General features: G+C 49.5%; 1 protein-coding gene across 1 annotated transcript in view; it reads right to left on the bottom strand.

Moving 5' to 3' along the window:
- The window catches only part of TMPRSS6 (transmembrane serine protease 6), a 174,147-nt gene that overhangs the window by 85,963 nt on the left and 62,327 nt on the right, over nucleotides 1–25,857 (bottom strand). The window contains exon 7 of the mRNA XM_075322083.1: nucleotides 25,417–25,621. Coding sequence (XP_075178198.1) covers nucleotides 25,417–25,621 — 205 coding nt within the window. The remainder of the gene's footprint in view (nucleotides 1–25,416; nucleotides 25,622–25,857) is intronic.

Here is a 25,857-nt window from a genome sequence, read left to right as displayed (position 1 = left end):
CATTTATTGGTTCCTGGAAGAGGCCGCTGCTAAAGATGCTGAGTTCGACCAACAACACCGTGGTCCCCGCGCCCGGCATGGCGGCGTGGGTGGAAGTCCGGACCGCCCAGCTAAGCAGCCGTCTGCAGGTCCGCATGCAGCTCGTCCTGGAGGAGTGGGAGGCCGACATGGTGGAAGTGGTGGCTGCTATGTGGAGATGCGAGGTGGAGGAAGATTTGGAGGAACGGGTAAGAGACCCACGTCCCTGTATTCCCGAGGGATCGGCCGCTGCGGCTGAGGGGCCCGGCCTACACCCGTTCACCCTGCTGCCTCTCCCGCTACCCGCGTTAGCTGCTGCTGCCCCGCCACTAGGCCCGCTACCACCACCACCGGTAGCGGTACCCTGCCAATCCGCCCCGGCGGAACGACCTGCAGCAGAAGCTCATGACCACCCTGAACTGCTTCTATGGAAGAAGCCGAAGGCTGAAGCCGTCAGCAAAGATGCACCGGAGGCACGGCGGGGATGCAGCTGCCAGGAGGCAGAGCAGGCCATGTCACAGCGGGGTCCCTCATTACTGAAGGTGCCGGTCGTAGCCGACACGGAGGGACTCTGGCTGGGCCCGTCCCCCGCACACGCTGAACCGGAGCAAACAGAAAGTGCTCCCGGCTGGGAGCGACGGCAACAGCAGCTGCGCAGAGAGATCGAAGCCCGAGAGGGGTATAGAGCGGATGTGCATGCCCGCATGTATATGGAAGAAGATTGCCTGCAGCGAGCTACCATTGGGGTCCAGAGCGGTGCACCATGTGAAGGTGGCACTAGAGCCCCACGAGTGAGAATGGACTGTTGAGCCGCTTCCAGGGCAGCAGAGCACCGTTGTCCAGTCCCCGTTGGGACCACCATTTTGTTTGTTTGAAAAGTTTTGAAAGAATGATAAGAAAATAATTACCAAAGTTTCACCTGATTTACCGTGATTTGCAACCGGCTGGAGCCAGCACCGTTGTCCCTGTGGGGACCGTTTAAAGTTTTGCATGGGAACTATCCATGGACAAGCCCGTGAACTTGCAGGGCAACCACAAACGTTAGTGGCTTGTAAATATGTTGTTTGCCGTTACCGTTTTCCGCAATGCCGCCTCCGGAGAGGCAGGTTGGAGGGAGGGCCCTGAGCAGAGCAGGCTGGGGCCCAGCCACCAAAGGAACCGGTGGCTACCCTCTGGAGGGAAGGACAGATCCCGCTCGGGTACCGTGTGTTGGACTGTGGGTCAAGGGGTGCTGCCTGGGCTTTAGGGGCAGCATCAGGGCCAGGTTGCTTGGGTGGGAGAGAGCGGAAACCGTAACCGTAAACCGTTTGCAACGTTAAAAGTAAATGTGCCTCCCGTCTTGGGAAGAGTTATTATTGAAAATGTAAATATGTTATATTATTATGTTATCTTTTTCAGAAAAATAAAACCGGTGTTGGACGGCAGCCCGCGGACGGTCTGCATTTTGCTAAGGGGGAATGTGTCGCCCTGGGCAAGCCAGGGGACACAGGTCACACACCACCACACCCTACATCCCAGGTAGGCACATCTAAGCTAACCAAAAACCCTTGTTGCCTTCCTCCAGAGACTGATGATTCACACCAGGGGGTGGGCCAGGCGGTTGGCTCCGCCCACTGAGGAGGACACAGCTCTGGAGGCGGGAAGAACCAGGCAGTCCAGTGAGGGACATGAGAGAGTAAACAACAAGTTTAGCTCAGGAGGAGCTTGAGTGAGGAGCTAAGTGGAGGAGTAAACAAGTAGTGAAAGTAGAAAAGTGGTAAAGGAGGAAAGCAAGTGAGGTGACAGAAAAGAAAGAAAGCCTGAAGGGTCCAGCTGTGTGTAGGACCAGGTCAGCAAGGTCAGCGACGGCGGTGACTGTCTGGAGGGGGACCGTTTGGAAGTTCCTGGAAGGACCCCGTTGGCTGTGTGCCCGGCGGTCTGGAGCAGTGTTCCGAAGGACAGTCAGCACCAGGGCAGGGGCCTCTCGGACCCCGGCAAGGCTAGGAGTCGCCAAATTTGCCAAATCCGTCAGTGAAGGGGACGTAAATCCCCCAACAACCAAGTCCCGATTGAACGCAACAGCCCAGCCAGTATAGAAGAGACACCGCCACCGCCAAGGCACCAGTTTCTTAGGGCCAGCGCCTGCGGGCAAAGAGTAGAGCTCCCCCGGTCCAGCTTGAAGCCGGGGAGCGGGTTACCGGTGGGGACCAATCGCAACCAACAAGTACACCAAGGTGCAAGGAAGAGGGACATCACCGTCACCTACTGGGAGAGCAAGTGCAGCCGTCCGTGGGACCGTCTATCCAGCCGTTTGGTTTACCGTACAAACTGTGTCCACGTCTCAGGCTGAGTGAGTACCACAGTGCCGCAAGGCACCGCGCTGCCCCCGCGTCCCTGCGCCCACCGGGCCCTGCACCTCCCTCACCATCACCGGGCCCCGGGATCACCAACCCCTACCCACGGAGGGGCAACACAACACCTGGCTGCTCCGCATCACCATCCCCGGGAGCCCCGTATAGAGCAGCGGTGGTGAAATCACCACAACCGTGGGTGGCGTCACGGACAATAATCACCCCCACACCCAACAAACCCACCTTTCACTCACGGGCGAGGAGTGCCGCTCGAGAAACCCCCGGGATCTGGCCTACAGCTCGAGCCACCACTGAGCAGCGGCCGCCAGACCCGAGCAGAAGGGGGTGAGCGTAGTGTGCTGACACCCTCCTCCCCGCCCGCGACATATACTCACCGGTCACCGATCCCTGCAGTATCGCGATGTCCTCCTGTCTGCCAACCCGCTGATGTGTGTGGAGAGTGATGCGCACAGCGATGACGTCATTGTTGTGCGCACAGCTCCACACAGGTCAGCGGCGCTGCTGCTGGCACAGACAGGAAGACGAGCGATGCTGCGTGGAGTGAGGAAAGGTGAGTATAAACATTTATGTTTTTATGGGTGCCACAGGATGCGGGCCACATACCAGGATGGGAGCACATACCAGGATGGGGGTATTTATCAGGATGGGGGTATTTATCAGGATGGGAGCACATACCAGGATGGGGGTATATAGCAGGATGGGGGTATTTTTCAGGATGGGGGTATATAGCAAGATGGGGATATATAGCGTGAAGGGGGTAAATAGAGGATGAGGATATATAGCAGGATGGGGGTATTTATCAGGATGGGGATATATATCAGGATGGGGTATTTATCAGGATGGGGGTATATAGCAGGATTGGAGTATTTACCAGGATGGGGGTAAATAGCAGTATGGGGGCTATACCAGGATGGGGGCATATATACACGGATGGGGATAATATACAAGGCAGGAGGTTCATTACCAGAATGGGGTACCTTAGTAGAGAATTTGGGGACATTACCCCCATAACAGTGTCAGCAGCAGATCCTCGCCCCATAACAGTGTGTCATGACCACATTTTTTGCTTAAAATTTTATTTTCCTATTTTCCTCCTCTAAAACCAGGGTGCGTCTTATAGTCCGAAAAATACGGTACTCTTTGTCCTATTTGTGGCAATTTTGTGTCTATCACACCGGCATTTCCGGTGAAACTGCAGGACTTTTTCGAGGGTATTAACCCAAGGCAAATTTATTGGAGAAATACCAGAAAAAAATGCTCCACATACCCTAATGGGTTAGTTTCTGCACATCTTGCATGCATTTTTACAAGATCCATGCAGATATATGGAACAGACACGGGTAAGTCGGTAACATATCTGCCACATGTGAAGATACCCTTAGAGGATAACTAAAGTTTTCAATAATAATATTATAATAGGCATAAATATCTATATAAAGTAAATCTAATTTGAGCGTCACTCTAATTGTAATATTTTCTGATTTATGTAATACATAAGTTAGCAAGAAATGGTAGAAATTATTACATGAACAGCATAGTCGTGTTCATGGAGGACGGCTTTACATTAATTTATACCATTCTGGGCTTATTTCCATTGTGTACAGTAGGGGGAGCTAGAGTGTCACCTTTCAATCTATTTGTATAAGTGGCGCCTCGCTGGGAACATCACGTATTGTTGCTGCGGACATTACATATGTAACCTTGTTCTATTATAGTCATGAATATCATAAAAGGAACAGAGAGTACCGGGAATACTCAGCGTGCGACATATAGCGATATACAAGAGGGCCGTCTCCAAGGATGGCTGTTGTTTACAATTAATTTATAATTCTATTAGTCATTAAAAATATAATTCAATTTTTATATTCCCTATGTTCTAAATACGGCATTTTTCATGGTAACGATCTATTAAGTATCAATTAGATGCTACAAATGGATAAAATGGAGTGTCAGAAATTTCTGTAATATTGTCAAATATGTGTATAAAATAATGATGCTATGACAAGTTTGCATTGTGCTTGAAACGTGAAAAAAATGTTGCAGTCTTCATTAAAAAATGTCTACAGCCCTTGGGTTGTCCTACTGTATGCATCTCCATCATTACAGACTAGAGCAGCCTGTGGTTGTACTCTCTTCCTTCTGTTGTCTACTCCTTCAGCGCGCATTTAAACTGGCCGACCCACGGCTGTTAAACAGCTGACAATCACCTACATCGAAGGCCCAAAGAAAGGCCGATCGCACTACTATGAGCACAGAATGACCATTAATACGATAGTGCTGTGTCAGAGAGTATCACTGTGCAGCTAGAAAAGTTAAAGAATACTGCAGGACACTTGAGTAAGAAAGAAAACAGACATCCCCAAAACAGAGAAGAAAGAAGACAGATGACTCCGCAGTGTCAGGGGAATGCATCGAGGACCTGCAGTGGAACGCTTCGAGAACCTGCAGTGGAACGCTTCGAGGAACTGCAGTGGAACGCATCAAGGACCTGCAGTGGAACGCATTGAGGACCTGCAGTGGAACACATCGATGAGTTCCACCGCAGGTCCTCCATGCGTTCCATCGTAGGTAAGTAATATGGCAGTCTTTTTTTAGGGGAAACATTGTAGATATGTCAGTTACCTCATGTGCAGGAATTTACAGTAGCATAGGTATCCATGACTACGACCAACAACAACTAGCTAACTGTCACTATATGAATGGTCGTAATCGTGGATTTCTAAGCTGCTGCAATGTCATGCAGATGAGATAAGTGACATAGATAATCAGGAGAACTATACTACATTTGCAATTGGAGGTATTTGCTAATATTTTTATTATTACACCTACTACATAATTGGGATAGGATCTTGGAGATGGGAATATCCCTTAAGTATGGAATCATACTAGCCTTGTTTGTAGGAAGATTCCACTGAGTGTAAGGTTAGATAATAGAAGGACCATGCATGTGTGCCCATACAGTAGAGTTATATATAGCCAACCAAGCCGTAATTTCATCTCTCCCATATCTCCTCATTTTATCCCACGCTCTTCATTTGTATAAAATGGATGACAATGACTTTAAAAGCATTGAGCAGATGAGTCACAAGAGAGTATCCGAACAATGCGGAAAATAAAGAAAATTCTGTATGACCTTAAATGAATAAACTCAATGAACGCTCTACAGTAAAAACATGTATTCTCCAGTGATAACATGACGCAGGGGAATCAGTGTGCACAAAAGAATGAATGATAACCGCAATATGGAAACAGTATTAATATTGTAAGAGTGGATTTACATTGGTCAATCCTTGTCTTTAAAACGACCGCCCATCTGCTCAATTAATAGCCCTCTTAGATACTATAGACTAAAGCGGGCTTTACACGCTGCGATATCGTTAATGAATTATCGTCGGGGTCACGGTGTTTGTGACGCACATCCGGCGTCATTAACGATATCGCAGTGTGTGACAAGTACGAGCGACCTTAAACGATCACAAAAGTGGCCAAAATCGTTTGCCGCGGAGAGGTCGTCCTGAAACTAAAAATCATTTTCCTCTCATTAGCGACGTTGTTCCTCGTTCCTGCGGAAGCGCACATCTCTGTGTGTGACACCGCAGGAGCGACAAACATCACCTTACCTGCCTCCACCGCCAATGCGGAAGGAAGGAGGTGGGCGGGATGTTGTGTCCCACTCATCTCCGCCCCTCCGCTTCTAATGGACGCCTGCCATGTGACGTCGCTGTGACGCCGCAGGAACCGCCCCCTTAGAAAGGAGGTGGTTCACCGGCCAGAGCGACGTCGCAGGGAAGGTAAGTACGTGGACAGGAGTAAGCAAGGTTGTGCAGCACGGGCAACGATTTGCCCGTGTCGCACAGCCAACGGGGGCGGGTACGATCGCTTGCAATCTCGCTAGCGAGATCGCAGCGTGTTAAGCCCGCTTAAAGCTTTACGGTGACTTTGGATGACACAGGTTTTCAATAGGAGTGAGATTTGGGGAGATTTTTGGCTATGGAGCCAACATTTCAAAGTTTTTATTCACTGAGCCACTTAGCTATCACTTTTCTAATGTGCCAATGAGCTTCCATCATGCTGTAAAGACGTACTTTAGTTGCTCTTGAAGGATCTTTAGATACATAGCAGAGTTCTTAGGGAAGTTCTTAGCTCTTAACACCTGCCTGCTGCTTTTCCTGAGCAAGCTCTGCACTGATGTTGCAGCTGAATCTCCTTTAAGAGACTATCCTGACACTTGATGGACTTTCTTGAGTGCCCTGAAGACTTCTTCTCAGCAATTGAAGTTCTGATAAATGGTTGATTTATGGACGATCTTACAATCAGCAATGTCCTTTCTTGTAAAGCCCTTTTAATGCAAAGTAATGATGACTGCTCTTGTTTTCTCATAATTAACCATGGTAACAGAAGACAATGATTTCAAGCACCAGCCCCCTTTTAAAGCAACCAGTCTGCTCTTATAATTCTGTCCTGGCACTTGATGGACTTATTTGGATGCCCTGAAGACTTCTTCACAGCAATAGCAGTTCTGATAAATGGTTGATTTATGGATGATCTTACAATCGGCAATGTCCTTGCTTGTAAAGCCCTTTTAATGCAAAGCAATGATGACTGCTCGTGTTTCCTCAAAATTAATCATGGTTAACAGAGGGTAGTGATTTCAAGCACCACCTCCCTTTTAAAGCAACCAGTCTGCTCTTATAATTCTATGGGGAGATAAGGTATGCACACCAGTAACTATGTAAGGGGAATACATGAAATAGCAGAAACTGCTGTGTGAATACTGACTTGAAAAATCCAATAGCTATATGTGTCGCGGGCGGGGAGGAGGCTGTCAGCACACTACGCTCGCCCCCTTCTGCTCGGGTCCGGCGGCCGCTGCTCAGTGGTGGCTCGAGCCGTAGGCCGGATCCCGGGGGTTTCTCGAGCGGCACTCCTCGCTCGTGAGTGAAAGGGGTTTGTTGGGTGCGAGGATTGTTATAGTTTGTGACGCCACCCACGGTTGTGGTGATTTCACCACCGCTGCTCAATGCGGGGGTCCCGGGGATGGTGATGCGGAGCAGCCAGGTGTTGTGTTGCCCCTCCGTGGGCAGGGGTTGGTGATCCCGGGGCCCGGTGATGGTTTGTGAGGTGCGGGGCCTGGTGGGCGCAGGGACGCGGGGGCAGTGCTGTGCCTTGCGGCACTGTAGTACTCACTCAGCCTGAGACACGGACACAGTTTGTACGGTAAACCAAACGGCTGGTAGGACGGTCCCACAGACGGCTGCACCTGCACTCCCGGTAGGTGACGGTGATGTCCCTCTTCCTTGCACCTATGGTTGACTTGTGGTAGCGGTAGATTCCCTCCGGTTACCCGCTCCCCGACTACAATCTGGGCCGGAGGAGCTCTACACTTTGCCCGCAGGCGCTGGCCCTGAGAAACTGGTGCCTTGGCGGTGGCGGTGTCTCTCTGCTTCAGGTTGAGCTGTTGCCTTCAATCGGGACTTGGTTGCTGGGGGATCTACGTCCCCTTCACTGACGGATTCGGCAAATTTGGCGACTCCTAGCCTTGCCGGGGTCCGAGAGGCCCCTGCCCTGGTGCTGACTGTCCTTCGGAACACTGCTCCAGACCACCGGGCACACAGCCAACGGGGTCCTTCCAGGAACTTCCAAACGGTCCCCCTCCAGACAGTCACCGCCGTCGCTGACCTTGCTGTTCTGGCCCTACACAAAGCTGGACCCTTCAGGCTTTCCTTCCTTCTTGTCACCTCACTTGCTTTCCTCCTTTACCACTTTTCTACTTTCACTACTTGGTTACTCCTTCACTTAGCTCCTCACTCAAGCTCTGTTGTTTACTCTTGCCCTCCCCGGGCTACTCTGCCTGGTTTCTCCCGCCTCCAGAGCTGTGATCTCCTTGGTGGGTGGAGCCAACCGCCTGGCCCACCCCCTGGTGTGAATCATCAGCCTCTGGAGGAGGGCAACAAGGATTTGTAGTTTAGCTGTGATGTGCCTACCTGGAGTGTGGGGTGTGGTGGTGTTGTGACCTGTGACCCCTGGCTTGCCCAGGGCGTCACATTCCCCCTTAGCAAAATGCAGACCGTCCGCGGGCTGCCGTCCTACACCGGATTTATTTTTCTGAAAAAGATAACATTTGGAAAATCAACATATATACATTTTTAATAACTCTTCCCAAAACGGGAGGCACATTTCTTAAATGTTGCAACGGTTTACGGTTACGGTTTCCGCTCTCTCCCACCCAAGCAACCTGGCCCTGATGCTGCCCCTAAAACCCAGGCAGCACCCCTTGACCCACAGTCCAGCACACGGTACCCGAGCGGGATCTGTCCTTCCCTCCAGAGGGTAGCCACCGGTTCCTTTGGTGGCTGGGCCCCAGCCTGCTCTGCTGAGGGCCCTCCCTCCAACCTGCCTCTCCGGAGGCGGCATTGCGGAAACGGTAACGGTAACCAACATATTTACAAGCCACTAACGTCTGTGGTTGCCCTGCAAGTTCACGGGCTTGTCCATGGATAGTTCCCATGCATTTTTAAACGGTCCCCACGGGGACAACGGTGCCGGCTCCGGCCGGTTCAATCACTACAGACAATCAGGTAACTTCTTCTTGGATCAATCATTTTCATTTTCAACTTTTCAACAAACAAACTGTGGTGGTCCCAACGGGGACGGTGCAACGGGCATCCGCTGCCCTACTCCGGTCCTTCTGCTGCTTCATCCGAGGGAGGGGGTGCAGAGCTCACCCTGCTCTCATTGCTGCCCCTGAGCTTCACATCCAGGGCAAACCACCCCCTCTCTCCGCAGTGCCGGGTATACCGCACCATGTCTCCCGGTATGAGGTTACGGCCAGGATGCTCCTCGGGCAGATGGGCATTCACATCCCGCCGGGCCACAAACACTTCGGCCTCCAGGCCCGGTTCATATATAAATCCGTAGCCCCGGCGGACATCAAACCGCCTCACCTGCCCTTCATACAACGGGCCCCGGACACGGAAGGTCGCTTGCCGAAGATTTTCTTTCTCCCGAATGGCTCGGGCCACCAGCTCGGCTTTCCTTCTCTCCCTCTCTGCGATCTCCAGGCCCAGCTTTGTCGGCTCCCTGTCCCAATATGGCGCTGCTGCCAGCGCTGGCGCACGGGTCGGGCCCCGCGGGACATCCAGAACGTTACCCACTGTCAGGAAGGTGGGCGGTGTATCCCGCGGTGTCATGGCCTTGGGCGCTGCCTTGCAGCAACAACCCGGCGCCACCTCAGCCGAGGTGTGGGGGATGGGCACAGGGGCTTTCCGCAGCTGGGCCTTCGGCTCGGAGCGGGTCATCGGCTCTGGCTCGGGGAACTACTCGGGGACTGTCTCTGGCACAATCTTCGGGGCCTTCCATGGCAACACCTCCGGTTTGCTACGGGCTCCGGCTACAGGTCGGTCCGCTGGGGCGGACGGGCTGGGTGTCGCTACCGGTTGCGGTGGTAGCGGGCCTAGTGGCGGGGTCACGGCCCCCGAGACGGGTGGCGAGGGAGGCAACGGGGGGAGAGGGCTTGGACCGGGTCCCTCAGCCGCAGCGACCGGTCCCTCCGGGACATAGGGGCGTGGGTCACTCACCCTCCCTTCCTCCGCTTCCTCCTCGCGTCTCCGCACGGTGGCTATAACGTCCGCCATGTCGGTCTCCCATTCCTCCAAGAGGAGCTGCATCTTGACCTGCAGCCTTAGGTGGAGCTGCGCGGTCCGGATTTCCACCCACGCTGCGGTTCCCGGCGCGGGGGCCACGGTGTTTCGGGACGGCATCCACATGGTGACTTTCTCTTTTCTTTCCAGGAACGGTATGCTTGCAGGGTCCTGGCGTCCCTGCTTTTATAGCTGCGACTACATGCCGCCAGCCGCCATCGCGTCCCCCTTAGCTCTTTCCGGCCCCTCCTCTCTCGGGGCGGGGTCTTGGCCTTCGCGCCTCTACTGCTCGAGAAGACGCTCGAGCGGAACTTTTCGCGCCAAAGATGGCGGCTTCTGAAATTTTTCTGCCGGATACCTCCGGCGGTTACAAGGCGCACCTCTACCAGACGGCAGAGCGGTAAGATCCTGTTCGTGACGCCAAGTTGTCGCGGGCGGGGAGGAGGGTGTCAGCACACTACGCTCGCCCCCTTCTGCTCGGGTCCGGCGGCCGCTGCTCAGTGGTGGCTCGAGCCGTAGGCCGGATCCCGGGGGTTTCTCGAGCGGCACTCCTCGCCCGTTAGTGAAAGGGGTTTGTTGGGTGCGGGGATTGTTATAGTTCGTGACGCCACCCACGGTTGTGGTGATTTCACCACCGCTGCTCAATGCGGGGGTCCCGGGGATGGTGATGCGGAGCAGCCAGGTGTTGTGTTGCCCCTCCGTGGGCATGGGTTGGTGATCCCGGGGCCCGTGATGGTTTGTGAGGTGCGGGGCCTGGTGGGCGCAGGGACGCGGGGGCAGCGCTGTGCCTTGCGGCACTGTAGTACTCACTCAGCCTGAGACACGGACACAGTTTGTACGGTAAACCAAACGGCTGGTAGGACGGTCCCACAGACGGCTGCACCTGCACTCCCGGTAGGTGACGGTGATGTCCCTCTTCCTTGCACCTATGGTTGACTTGTGGTAGCGGTGGATTCCCTCCGGTTACCCGCTCCCCGACTACAATCTGGGCCGGAGGAGCTCTACACTTTGCCCGCAGGCGCTGGCCCTGAGAAACTGGTGCCTTGGCGGTGGCGGTGTCTCTCTGCTTCAGGTTGAGCTGTTGCCTTCAATCGGGACTTGGTTGCTGGGGGATCTACGTCCCCTTCACTGACGGATTCGGCAAATTTTTCGACTCCTAGCCTTGCCGGGGTCCGAGAGGCCCCTGCCCTGGTGCTGACTGTCCTTCGGAACACTGCTCCAGACCACCGGGCATACAGCCAACGGGGTCCTTCCAGGAACTTCCAAACGGTCCCCCTCCAGACAGTCACCGCCGTCGCTGACCTTGCTGTTCTGGCCCTACACAAAGCTGGACCCTTCAGGCTTTCCTTCCTTCTTGTCACCTCACTTGCTTTCCTCCTTTACCACTTTTCTACTTTCACTACTTGGTTACTCCTTCACTTAGCTCCTCACTCATGCTCTGTTGTTTACTCTTGCCCTCCCCGGGCTACTCTGCCTGGTTTCTCCCGCCTCCAGAGCTGTGATCTCCTTGGTGGGCGGAGCCAACCGCCTGACCCACCCCCTGGTGTGAATCATCAGCCTCTGGAGGAGGGCAACAAGGATTTGTAGTTTAGCTGTGATGTGCCTACCTGGAGTGTGGGGTGTGGTGGTGTTGTGACCTGTGACCCCTGGCTTGCCCAGGGCGTCACATATGCAAGAGTGAATATGTGAAAAATGGAATCTGCATTACTGCCATGAACATATGAATCAAGAGAAATTTAGCTACTGAATTGATCAATGCAATAGAGCCCCAACACTACGCCAAAGTATTTCTCTACGTTGGGGTCCCTAGCTTGTGTGTGTCCTCTCATGCAGTTAAAAAACCTACCGTGTATGGGAAGCTGAGACCCAGGCTATTTATGCGTATGATATGGATTGGCAATAGGTGTGGTTGGGGAGGGTTCACAAACGAAAAAACTAACAAATAGGAATAACGTTTGGAACACCATTCTAAGTCCGAACTGGGTGCAAAAACCTAAAAAAACATCACTATGGGGAGATAAGGTATGCAACACCAGTGACTATGTAAGGGGAATACATGAAATAGCAGAAACTGCTGTGTGAATACTGACTTGAAAAATCCAATAGCTATATGCAAGAGTGAATATGTGAAAAATGGAATCTGCATTACTGCCATGAACATATGAATCAAGAATGGTGTTCCAAACGTTATTCCTATTTATTTGCTCTTATAATTCTGTCCTGGCACTTGATGGACTTTCTTTGGTGCCCTGAATACTTCTTCACAGCAATTGAAGTTCTGATAAATGGTTGATTTATGGACGATCTTACAATCAGCAATGTCCTTGCTTGTAAAGCCATTTTAATGCAAAGCAATGGTGACTGCTCTTGTTTCCTCCTAATTAACCATGGTTAACAGAAGACAATGATTTCAAGCACCAGCCCCCTTTTAAAGCAATCAGTCTGCTCTTATAATTCAATCTGCAGTGATATTAGCTGCCTTGTCCTCGTTAATACTTCCTCACAGCTAACAAGTAGATAGATCAGATCACTGAAATTATGTACTAAGTAGGTCATTTTGTAGCAGGGATGAAATTCTGTGGAAATAGGGTTTTTAGGATTACGTTAATCTTCATAGCAAGGAATGACTTTGCAATTTTTTGCAATTCATCTTATCACTCTTCGTAACAGCCTAGAATTAATGCAAATTGCCACTATAAAAACTATAACAGCAAACCTTATGAAGACCAAAATTTGTGTCAGTCTCAAAAACTTTGGGTCATGACTAGAGTTGAGCGCGGTTCGAGGTTCGTGGTTCTCCAGTTCGCGGCTCGAGTGATTTTGGGGGCTGTTCTAGATCGAACTAGAACTCGAGCTTTTTTGCAAAAGCTCGATAGTTCTAGAGACGTTTGAGAAGGGTTCTAGCAGCAAAAAACCCAGCTAATTCCTAGTTGGCTTTCCGCTGTAATAGTGTAAGTCACTCTGTGACTCACACTATTATGACATTTCAGTGTATAGTGTGCGGGAACAGCGCATTCAGATCACTGCTGTATGGATAATGGCGATCGCCATTTTTTTTTTTTCCTTGTCTTCCTTCCCTAAGCGCGCGCGTGTAGTGGGGCGGGCCAGCATGTCAGCCAATCCCAGACACACACACAGCTAAGTGGACTTTTAGCCAGAGAAGCAACGGCATGTGTGATAGGATGTCCATGTCACATGTCCCTGCATTATAAAAACGAGTATCTGCCCGTCCGGACGCCATTATCTCTTCTGCGTCCTTGGTGTCAGACATCACTGGCGCAGCTCCGTCCTGAGTCCTATCGCCGATACTGCTGTGTGCGCTCCATACACAGCGCTGGACAGCTTAGGGATAGCACTTTCCATCAGTCCTTTTAAGGGCTCATACCGGCAGGGTCAGAGCCATAGGTGACAGGTCCTGAAAACAGAGTTTAACAGCTACACAAGATGACAGCGTCTGTGTAGCTAGGGTCAGGGATTTCCTCGCTGCATTTCCCCATTAGGAGGGATAGAAAGGGAGGCTTCCATTCCTCTACCCAGAGCCCCACAACCCTGGCACTGTACCCTCCTGTCCTTTGCACACTCAAACTCATTGTTACTAAGCCATTATACTAGCAAACAGTGTACCTAGTGGCATCCTAAACGTGGCTATTGGACTTCTGTATAGTCCCACTAGTGCAAAGATATTTGCAGCACCTCTGCCTGCATTGCACACTCCAACTCATTATAACTAAGCCATTATACTAGCAAACACTGAGTGAACTTAGTGGCATCCTAAACGTGGCTGTTGGACTGCTGTATAGTCCCAGTAGTGCAAAGATATTTGCAGCACGTCTGCCTGCATTGCACACTCAAACTCATTGTTACTAAGACATTATACTAGCTAACACTGAGTGTACCTAGTGGCATCCTAAACGTGGCTGTTGGACTGCTGTATAGTCCCAGTAGTGCAAAGATATTTGCAGCACCTCTGCCTGCATTGCACACTCAAACTCATTGTTACTAAGCCATTATACTAGCTAACACTGAGTGTACCTAGTGGCATCCTAAACGTGGCTATTGGACTTCTGTATAGTCCTACTAGTGCAAAGATATTTGCAGCACGTCTGCCTGCATTGCACACTCCAACTCATTGTAGCTAAGCCATTATACTAGCAAACACTCAGTGTACCTAGTGGCATCCTAAACGTGGCTATTGGACTTCTGTTTAGTCCCACTAGTGCAAAGATATTTGCAGCACGTCTGCCTGCATTGCACACTCCAACTCATTGTAGCTAAGCCATTATACTAGCAAACACTCAGTGTACCTAGTGGCATCCTAAACGTGGCTATTGGACTTCTGTATAGTCCCACTAGTGCAAAGATATTTGCAGCACCTCTACCTGCATTGCACACTCAAACTCATTGTTACTAAGCCATTATACTAGCAAACACTGAGTGTACCTAGTGGCATCCTAAACGTGGCTATTGGACTTCTGTTTAGTCCCACTAGTGCAAAGATATTTGCAGCACCTCTACCTGCATTGCACACTCCAACTCATTATAACTAAGCCATTATACTAGCAAACACTGAGTGAACTTAGTGGCATCCTAAACGTGGCTGTTGGACTGCTGTATAGTCCCAGTAGAGTAGTGCACAGATATTTGCAGCACGTGTGCCTGCATTGCACACTCAAACTCATTGTTACTAAGCCATTATACTAGCAATTTATGCTGCCAGTTTAAGGGCCGTAGTTGCATTGTCAGGGATATTTATTCTTTATTATTCTGCTGTTAATAAAGCTAGACCACCGCTGAAATCTACTCCACCTCTCAATTTTTACTACCACATTTTCAGTGCACAATCTTGTTGCAATCAACATGAGTGGCAAAATGACAGATGCTGGTGGAAAGGGGAAGAGGCGTGGTGGAAAAGGAAAAAAAGGGTTTGTCCGTGGGGAAGGTGGCAAAGCTCCATTATCATCTGCTGAAGATAGACCATCTACCAGCAAAAGTAAGATGTCTACTACTTACCGTGGACAATCCGATGTGCTCCCTTTTTTACGGACACGAACAACAGGAACAAAGCTAGATGATGGCCAAAAAAGGAAAATGCTTGAATGGATCTCAAGTGGTCCAACAAGTGCCCTCTCAGCCACTTCAAGTACCGCATCCAAAAAACAGCAGTCCTCTGAGTTGTCATCCCAATCAATCTTGCTTTCTCCCAGCTCTGAAGTCTCCATCAGCCCTGCACAGTATGGTGGAACTGAGATGGCTGAGTCTGCAGAGCTGTTCAGTCACACTATAGCCTGGGAATCAGAGGTCTGCTCCCAAGCTACAGTGAGTACAGACCAGGAAATGGTCTGCAGTGATGCCCAGAACCTTTGTGACTCTGATTCAGGCCATGAGGACCAAGTTTCTGTGCGTAATGTTGACCCTTTGTCACAAACTGTAACACCTGTGGTTATAGACAATGAGGAACATACTGATGACAATGAGACCCAGATACCAGATTGGGATGACAACTTAAATATTCGGTCAGGGCAAGAAGAGGCTCGGTCTGAGGGGGAGGGGAGTGCAAACACAACAATTGATGATGAAGTTCTAGATCCCACCTACTGTCAACCCCCAGTCAGGCACTCGAGGAGGTCAACAGAGGCGGTGGAGGAGGATGCGACCGACGACGAAGTTACCTTGCGCCTATCTGGATAGAGTCCGAGCACTGGTAGCACGTCTACAACTGCATCATCAGCCACCACTCTGCCTCTGAGCACTAGTCGGGGGGGCTCAGCAGGTCGCATGCCCTCTAAGCCTTGCCTAGCCTGGTCCTTTTTTGACATAGAATAAGATCACCCAAATTATGTGATGTGTAAAATTTGTCGTGATTCTGTTAGTAGAGGTCAAAACCTCAGCAGTTTGACAACTTCTTCCATGAATCGTTACATGAATAAATATCATAGGTCCCGGTGGGAAGCTCACCGTGCTGCAATGTGGCCTAGCGGAGCGAACCATCCACGGCCTGCCCCTTCCAGTGCATCCGCGCGCTCTTCATCTTCTAGGACTGTGGGGACAGCTGTCACACCTGGTTTTCCACGCACAACTTCCACCACTGTAACCGCAACAGGCAGTTTGCTTGGTAGGTCGTCAGTTGGTTTGGAAGGGGAAACAAGTGAGTGTGTACAGCTCTCTCAGACATCGATAGCACCAACGTTGGATGAAGGCAACATCATGTCTCCGCCTGCACTTTCCTCACAAACCTGCATTTTTACAGGGACACCCTACTCAACACCGTCTACACACAGCAGCCAGATCTCTGTCCCTCAGATGTGGTCAAATAAAAGGCCATTTCCTGCGACCCATGACAAAGCTAAGAGGTTGACTCTATCCCTCTGTAAGCTCTTGGCTACCGAAATGCTGCCTTTCCGCCTAGTGGACACACAGGATTTTAGAGACCTTATGTCTGTCGCTGTGCCCCAGTACCAGATGCCTAGTCGCCACTACTTCTCTAAGAAAGGTGTGCCCGCGCTACACCAGCATGTCGCACACAACATCACCGCTTCCTTGAGAAACTCTGTGTGTGAACGGGTGCATTTCACCACCGATACTTGGACCAGTAAGCATGGACAGGGACGTTACATGTCGCTGACTGGGCACTGGGTAACTATGGTGATAGATGGTGAAGGGTCTGCTGCACAAGTCTTGCCGTCCCCACGACTTGTGTGTCAATCCTCTGTCTGTCCAAGTTCCGCCACTGCTTCTGCCTCCTCCACCTCATCTGGGTCCTCCACCTCCGCCCCAAGCCTGCCTGGTCAGGCCACCAGCGTTCTCACTGCGCAGAAGGAATCACGCACCCCTCATTACTATGCTGGCAGCAGAGCGCAACGGCATCAGGCGGTCTTTAGCTTGACATGTCTTGGGAATAGGAATCACACAGCTGAGGAGTTGTGGTCAGCTCTGCGGTCCGAGTTTAATAAATGGTTGTCTCCACTCAACCTGCAGCCTGGTAAGGCCGTGTGCGACAATGCTGCAAACCTGGGTGCGGCCCTTCGCCTGGGCAAGGTGACACACGTGCCTTGTATGGCTCACGTGTTGAACCTTGTTGTCCAGCAATTCTTAACACACTATCCCGGCCTAGATGGCCTTCTGACCAGGGCACGAAAACTGTCTGCTCACTTCCGCCGTTCAACCGCCGCAGCTGAGTGACTTGCATCTCTCCAGAAGTCTTTCGGCCTGCCGGTTCATCGCCTGAAATGCGATGTGGCGACACGCTGGAATTCGACTCTCCACATGTTACAGCGACTGTGGCAGCACCACCGAGCCCTGGTGCAATACGTCATGACGTATAGCCTGGGCCAACGAGATGCAGAGGTGGGGAAGATCACCCTGATGGAGTGGTCTCAGATCAAGGACCTATGCACCCTTCTGCACAGTTTCGACATGGTGACGAATATGTTTAGCGCTGACAATGCCATTATCAGCATGACAATTCCAGTCATTTACATGCTGGAGCACACGCTAAACACTATTCGGAGTCAGGGGGTGGGACAACAGGAAGGGGAGGAACTACAGGAGGATTCCTATGCGCAAGGGACAACAACATCACCAAGGTCCAGACGTTCATCATCACCAACGCAGCAGGCATGGGACCATGGGGGACAGGGATCAACAAGGGCACATAGTTGCAGGCTAAATGTTGAGGAAGGTGCAGGAGAACATGAAGAAATGGAGGACGAACTGTCCATGGACATGGAAGACTCAGCAGATGAGGGAGACCTTGGTCAAATTTCAGTTGAAAGAGGTTGGGGGGAGATGTCAGAGGAAGAAAGAACGGGTAGCACCTCTATGCCACAAACACAGCGTGGACTTGGTCCGCATGGCTGCGCAAGACACATGAGTGCCTTCTTGTTGCACTACCTCCAACATGACCCTCGTATTGTCAAAATTAGAAGTGATGATGACTACTGGATTGCCACACTATTAGATCCCCGGTACAAGTCCAAATTTTGCGACATAATTCCAGCCATAGAAAGGGACGCACGCATGCAGGAGTATCAGCAGAAGCTGTTACTCGATCTTAGCTCGGCTTTTCCACCAAACAACCGTGCAGGTGCAGGGAGTGATTCTCCCAGTTGTAACTTGACAAACATGGGACGGTCTCGTCATCTTCAACAGTCTACCCATACCAGTAGGACCGTATCTGGTGCTGGTAACAGCAATTTTATGGAATCTTTTCATAATTTTTTTAGACCCTCCTTTGCAAGGCCACCAGAGACAACAAGTCTGACACATAGTCAACGGCTGGAGAGGATGATACAGGAGTATCTCCAAATGAACATCGATGCCATGACTTTTCAAATGGAGCCTTGCTCATTTTGGGCTTCAAATCTAGAAAAATGGCCAGAGCTCTCCACTTACGCCTTGGAGATTTTGTTGTGTCCAGCTGCCAGCGTTGTCTCTGAACGTGTCTTCAGTGCTGCTGGGTGTGTGCTGACAGATAAGCGCACGCGTCTGTCCAGTGACAATGTGGACAGACTGACGTTCATCAAAATGAACAAGTCATGGATCCAGAAGGAATTTACTACCCCTGTGTCATCCTGGGGAGAGTAAAGGCTTGTGGATTTGGAATGTGCTTGATGCAAATCTACCTGTGAAGTGTACAACTAGGGCACAACTGCTGCCACTGAATGGGTGGGTGTGTGTGGGGCACAATTTTTGGAAAAAAGGGAGACTCCGCTTGGAGTAACCCTTGCTTACATTGTTTTTAAAAGAAGCCAAGATGAACAGAGCTGGGATCAGGAAAGACTTTGCTACCTACCCCGGTGTCATCCTGGGGACGGTTAATTATGGCGTATTTTTGAATGTGCTTGATGCAAATCTAGCTGTGAAGTGTACAACTAGGGCACAACTGCTGCCACTGAAGGGGTGGGTGTGTGTGGGGCCCAATTCTTGGAAGAAAAGGGAGACTCCGCTTGGAGTAACCCTTACTTGCTGTGTTTTTTAAAAATGATCCAAGATGAACAGAGCTGGGATCAGGAAAGACTTTGCTACCTACCCCGGTGTCATCCTGGGGACGGTTAATTATGGCGTATTTTTGAATGTGCTTGATGCAAATCTACCTGTGAAGTGTACAACTAGGGCACAACTGCTGCCACTGAATGGGTGGGTGTGTGTGGGGCCCAATTTTTGGAAAAAAAGGTGTTTTACATGATTTTAGAAGGGCGTGCCATGCCTATATCTGTGTGTCCTCCTCTTTTTCCTTGTCCAGCTGTTTTGTTTTCGCATGAGTATATGTCCTTGTCACTTTCCCATGTGTTTGTGTTGTGTTGTGAGTTGTTTGTCACCTTTTGGACACCTTTGAGGGTGTTTTCTAGGTGTTTTTATGTGTTTGTGAATGCCTGCCATTGTTTCCTATGCAGTTCGAGTTCGGTTCGTCGAACGTTCGACGAACCGAACTCGAACGGGACCTCCGTTCGACGAACCGACCTCGAGCCGAACCGGGACCGGTTCGCTCATCTCTAGTCATGACTGTAGATGATCTCAGGCGTTAGTAATGTAAATACTACAATATGGGCAGGAGTAGCTGCCTGGCATTTCATGAAAAATTTCAATTATGATTTCTAACAAACCTAATTGCATCACTGTTAGTGTTGAGCGGACCCGGATCGTCAAAATCCGGATCCGCATGGTTTGATCGGCAGATCCGAGTCCGACCCGTGCACGATCCGGATCCGTTTTTTTTTTTCTCTCTCATCCGGACTGCTGTATAAACCCCCCACGGATCCGCCGGACCTGGATTATTCCCAGTCCGCTCAACTCTAATCTCTGTACAACGGAAGGTGCCCTCTTTTAGTAGAAATTGTTAGGCCTAGTGTTACCATGAAGAAAACCGTGGTTTTGCCAGTAGCAGTTGTGACAGGTCACGTGACTGCTATGGGGCCCATGAGCTGGAAAGCCCATTGACCCTAGCACCTGCTTCAGCTGGATCTGTGCCTCAGGGAGTTCATCCAGTTGAAATGTATTGCAGCAGAGAGACACTGGCATGAGGAGCAGCAAATATGCCGGCAGCTGATAGCGGTATAAGTGAGCGTGCATGGCAATGATGTCATGCGCTGTGCCACTTACACGTTGAAGTCAGTTGCTAGTATGAAAAGAGGACGCCTCACACTGGGGGAGCGGAGAGGAGGTGAGACGTGATGGGGATCATATGTACCAGGATGGGGCCAATATGGGGACATGTACCAGGATGGGGCCTTGATGAGGGCCATATACCAGGATAGGGTCATAATGAAGGCCATGTACTAGGATGGTTGCATGATGAGGGCTATGCACCAGGATGAGGACAAATATACCAGGAAGGGCCGTGATGATCGACATGTTAAATGGTGGGGTCATGATGAAGGCCATGTTCCATGATATGGCCATAATGAGGGCCATATACCGAGATGGGGACAAGATGAGGGCCATGTACCAGGATGGGGCCTGTTGTGAATATGTTTTCCAGTTTGGGGCTCCCTCTTGTGGTCAGTGCTGGCGGTGCAGTTGATGTGTGGAATGAAGCCACACACCTGTGGAGGACTGGCAATCAGGGTCATATTGGGCTATTTAATGGAGTAGTTTTCTCTTGTTACTTGCCGGTGCTCAATGGTTTCCTGTGTGTTAAGGACATTCTGTAACCAGCTCTGCTCACTACCAGAACTCCTCTCAGATAAGTGGTCTTTGTACCTCTGCTGTTCGTTTTCCACTTTCTTATTTTTTCTGCTTTGATACTAATGCTTGATTCCTATTTTGTCTGTGTGGAGTCTTGGTGGAATGGGATCAATGGGATGAGTCGAGAATGAGTACATATATACCAGAAGGAGCCCAGGATGTAGACATATATACCAGGCTGAGGACATATACACCAGTAGGGGACCAAGATGTGGACATATTCCAAGATGGAGACAAATATACCAGGATGGGGGACATTAGTACAGTATGGGGAATATTACTATATAATGAAGGGGGAGGGGGAAATTCGTATCAATTTATAGGATTTAGAATGCTACAATGGCCCATACATCTGACAAACATACGGGGAGCAGGCCCAAACTTTGCACAGGGACCAATCGGACTCTACTTATGCCACTGAGTAACAAGTTCCCTTTAGAAATATGTAATAATAATAATAATAATGGCCAGCTATCTACTTTGTCTGGGGGGAATGGCAAGCTGCACCATATACAGTATTATGGCACATGAAACAATGTTTTATAGCACAACGTATTATGGCATAATGTATAATGGCACATTGCACAGTGTATTATGGCACATTGCACAGTGTATTATGTCACATGGCAAAATATATTATGGCATACTGCATGATGTATTATGGCTTAATGTATAATGGCACATGGCAAAATGTATTTTGGCACATGGCACTGTTTATTATGGTACATGGCACCGTGTATTATGGCAAATGGCAAAATGTATTATGGCACAACATATAATGGCAACGTGTATTATGGAAAATGTCATTGTATATTATGGCACCGTGTATGGCACAATGTTTTATGGTACAATGTATTGTGACTTGATGTATAATGGCACGTGGCACAATCTGTTATGGCACAATGTTTTATGGCATGATGTTTTATGGCACGTGACTCGATATTTTATTGCACGATGTATTAAGGCACATGACACGATGTATAATGCCACATGACACAATTTATTTTGGCACAATATTTGGCCTCTAATACATGCACGCCTGGATTTAAGAACACCAGTGGAATGTTCAACTTTTTTTTTAGGTGGGACATATAAATCTTTACTATGGGACCCCTTAATTTTTCTGTATGCCCCAACAATCACGGGGCTCAGAGTCCCAGCCAATGTAGAAAGCACATGCTCCTAGACCCAGGGGTGTTACTATAGTGGGTGCAAATTTTACCCTAGAGCACGGGGGTGGGCCGAGGATGAGGACATATATACCAGAATGGGTAAAAAATGAGGAGATACATACCAGGAGAGACACATGCTCCTAGACTCAGGGGTGTTACTATACTGGGTGCAGAGCTTGACCCTAGAGCACGGGGGGGGGCAAAAAATACTTTTAACTCAAGACCAATACTATCAAAGACATGTGATGGTAGGAACCCTTTTAGAGATTTTGCAAGTTTTGCCGCTGGATACAACCTAGCAAACAGCATATGTAATAAATATAGCAAATTAGGAGATAAAAACTGAAGACATATTGTAGCTACTGCATAAAACTGCAACAGACTTTGAAGAAATATCTTTCAAATGAGTAATTAGAGCTTAAAAAAAAGAAAACGATAAAAATGTATGTAGTAGAAGCCTATTAGACTTGCTAAGAAGTAGGCACTTAGTATTGTATGTAGCGACGCTCTATGAATAATTGGGTGAGTGTGTAGTTAATAATGTAGCATCATGTCCGCCTTACATTCATGATTCAGATGAACCGAAAGTTCTTAGGTTTTACAATCGGAACTTTTTGTATTACAGCAATGGTGGTTAAGACAATTTCATTTCCCACACCAACATAGTTTCCTCTGAGCCGCTCTCTAAATGTAATGCTGAGTCTTCTTACCGTACTCTGCTCAGGCGTCTTCCACATTATACATATCTGCTGAGTAACTTCCTCTAAGGGGAAATTCACATTATGATAGATATTGCCTATTAATCACTATCCTCATCTACTTTAGAGTCCTTAAAGGGGTATTAAAGGGTTATTCCTATCTCCAAAATCCTATCCCAATATGTAGTAGGCGTAATAACAGTAATATTACCAAATATCTCCAATTAGAAGTGTGTGGTGCCCCTGAGGCTTCCATCGCCACAGGAACATTGCACCCCATCCAGCGGTGTGATGTCCCATCCTGGGTAAGGAAAGGAGTGAATGCCGGTCCACAGGCAAATATGCACTACACCCATTGTTAGGTACACACTGGGACCAGGGACAGTGGCAGCAACCTTCCCATGCTGCATGCTGGGAGGGGCCATAAGACCCATCCCTGCTCCCATAGGGTGGTAGCTTAGCAACTGGGTGGGTGGGAGGAGCCAGCCGAGTGTAGAGTAGACAAGGAAGGTCAAGAGTAAGCAGTTAGAGAGACGAAGTGGAAGTGGAGGGAGAAGGAAGGAGGTCTGCGGGAGGCAGAGGAGAAGGAGAGACAGTAGGAAAGAGCTCTAGTCAGTCAGGAGCAAGAGAAGAAAGTGACGCTTCCTGGTGAAGACCCTGGGACCCAGAAGGTCCAGGTGACACCAAGTAAAGAAAAGAAGGGATTCCAGGGCCACAGATAGCTTTCAGGCTCGTGGCCTGTTCCACAGGAACATCGGTGGAGGGATCAAGCTGCACACAGGGGACGGTCCCTAGAAACCGGAGGAGGAGAAGTCAACTCCAAAAGTAAAAACCGAGGCCCAGGGAAGTTGCAAACTCCCCGGGCCACAGCCCACAGCAGAACCTCTGGAAAGGGGGTAAAACTACCCACAGGCAAGCCCCTGGCCCGGAGGCTGTAGTGGAGGCCGAGCCAGGTTCAGCCAACAAGGGCAAGGCTTAAGGAGTCAGCTGAAAAAAGGAACACATAGAGGGGTGCACCGGCTTTTATTCCAGGATCTGCCCAGGATCGGCGGAGGTCCCTGACAGTGGGTTCCAGCAGTCCAAAGGCACCAGTGTGCTGCAACCCAGGAACTGTGAGTAAACATCTTGAAATTGCACCCCCTGGTGTTGTCTCCGTTATTCCGCCTGCACTCTTCCATCACTGCATAGACTCTTATGAGCACCAACTGTTGCCCCGGGGCACCGCTCCACCTGTGGGGAGCAGGACCATCCAAGCTGCCATTACATCAGCCCCCGAGGCCCCATACAGCAGCAGCGGCTTAATAGCCGCAAACCACAGGTGGCGTCACGAATAATACAAACTATAATCACCCCCAAGTCACCAGCCATATTAATTGACCCCACCAGGGTACGGAGTCGGGCCCAGCCACCACTGACGACGCCCCGGACTAGTCCGGCCCGGCACCGGGTGTCCCATAAACCTGGGGTGGGCGAGTCAAGTGTAGTATAGTTCTCCTGATATAGCCATGTCTATTACCTCATGTGAAGGGCATTGCAGCTTCTCACATAGTGGCAATTAGTTAGTTGCTCCTGGTCGTAATCAAGGATACCTAAGCTACTGCAATGCCCTGCACTTGAGGTAAGTAACTGTCACACAGAGTTTTGCACAAACTTCATGGCAACATAGAACACTGTTCAGATTGCAGATTGACACTCCACCTGATGACTTCTCTGGTATCTGGGATCAACACAGGCAGATTCAGGCATCGACCTGCTGTGTGCTGATTTATAGGCAGGCTAGGAATAGTTAATCACTGTTAGTCTGGCTGCTCCTTGAATCAAATATTTTGGTGAGACCTATCACATCTGCTCCCCTCCTATTTATGCTGCTAGAATCCTTCTACCCATGTCAGCTATAGTTTAGTCTGGGATAGTCTGTGAGGTGTGGTGTCCCAGATTCTCTGGTTAAAGTTGTGTTTAGTTGTGCCTATTGCTTGGAGCAGTTGTGGAGTTTACCTCTATTGTTTTGTACTTCCTTCCTGCTTGATTTCCTCCTGAATCTATTATTGTCTTATTCTGTGTATATGCATGCTGTGTGACAGAGTTTTGTTTTTTCCCTTGTCTGCCTTTATCTGTGGTCTCAATACACTCATGTCCCGTCCCTCCCTAGGGGGAGGGGGAAAGGGAATCAGATGAGGATTGATCAGGAGCAGGGCCAGGAAGAAGACTCAGGCCTCTCCACCATCAGGAGTATCCCTGAGATTAGGGATAGCATAGGGCCCCCTAGCTTGAGGGACAGCTTAGGAGCCCCAGTTCCCCACTATCCCAAAATCATCATAACAGCAACATAGCTAATTAATAGAACTTTACTACATTTCCAGTTTGAGGTATTTGTTATTATTATTATTATTATTACACCTACTACTTATTTGGATAGGATGTTGGAGATGGGAATGCCCCTTTAATTTTGTGCAGTCTAACAGATTACATAACAAAAACCTGCTGACAGATTCCCTTATATTGAGCAATTTTAGATAATTTACCTATACACAGCCCGGCATTCCGAGCTCTGCTAAATCGATAGTAGAGATAACTCTCACTCTATAATAACTGCTGCATGCAGTAAACTAAGTGATACATCACTGAAATCAGGGCCTCAGCCCCTACATCATGCTGCTGTTAGATTACATAGCAAAAACCTGCTGACAGATTCCCTTTAAATATTGAGCAATTTTAAATAATTTATCGTTACAACCATGACATGCGATTATCTTGATTAGTGATTGCCCCATCTAACTGAAGGGGTAAAAGAAATAAATGGAATCATCAATATTACCAAAGACATTACCAGTTATATGTATAAAGCAAGACTTACGAAGTGATGATGTGAGTGTCTAGAGGGGCAGCTGCATCATACATGGCCAGACGGTCCCTGCAGTCGGGACGTGTCCACTTGAGTCGAAGTCTCACAAGGTGACCAGGAGGACCCTCTATTTGCCATACACAGGTCGGTGAAGTGTAGTCAGGCCCTGATAAGCGTATTTCTTGGCCGGCCCGTACATAGCTGTACCTGTAGCAGGCTGCAGAATACAAATGTAGACAATAATGCCAGAAAAATAGAAAAATGAATAAAACCAATATAACAGTAGTGCAGAAATAGGATGTATAACAACCAACTTTCAGATAACTACTAAAGACTAATAGCATTGGATGCATTTTTATATCCGATAAATTAGTTTCTTCTTCCAGTGCAAAGATTCAAATTAAAGGGGTCGTCCACTACTAGGACAACCCCTTCTGATTCCCTGTTTCCCCA

This window comes from Anomaloglossus baeobatrachus, chromosome 8, assembly GCF_048569485.1.
Source record: "Anomaloglossus baeobatrachus isolate aAnoBae1 chromosome 8, aAnoBae1.hap1, whole genome shotgun sequence".
In the NCBI taxonomy this organism is placed as follows: domain Eukaryota; kingdom Metazoa; phylum Chordata; class Amphibia; order Anura; family Aromobatidae; genus Anomaloglossus; species Anomaloglossus baeobatrachus.
The sequence above is the reverse complement of the archived record's forward strand: the minus strand, read 5'-3'. Positions and strand labels throughout refer to the sequence as shown.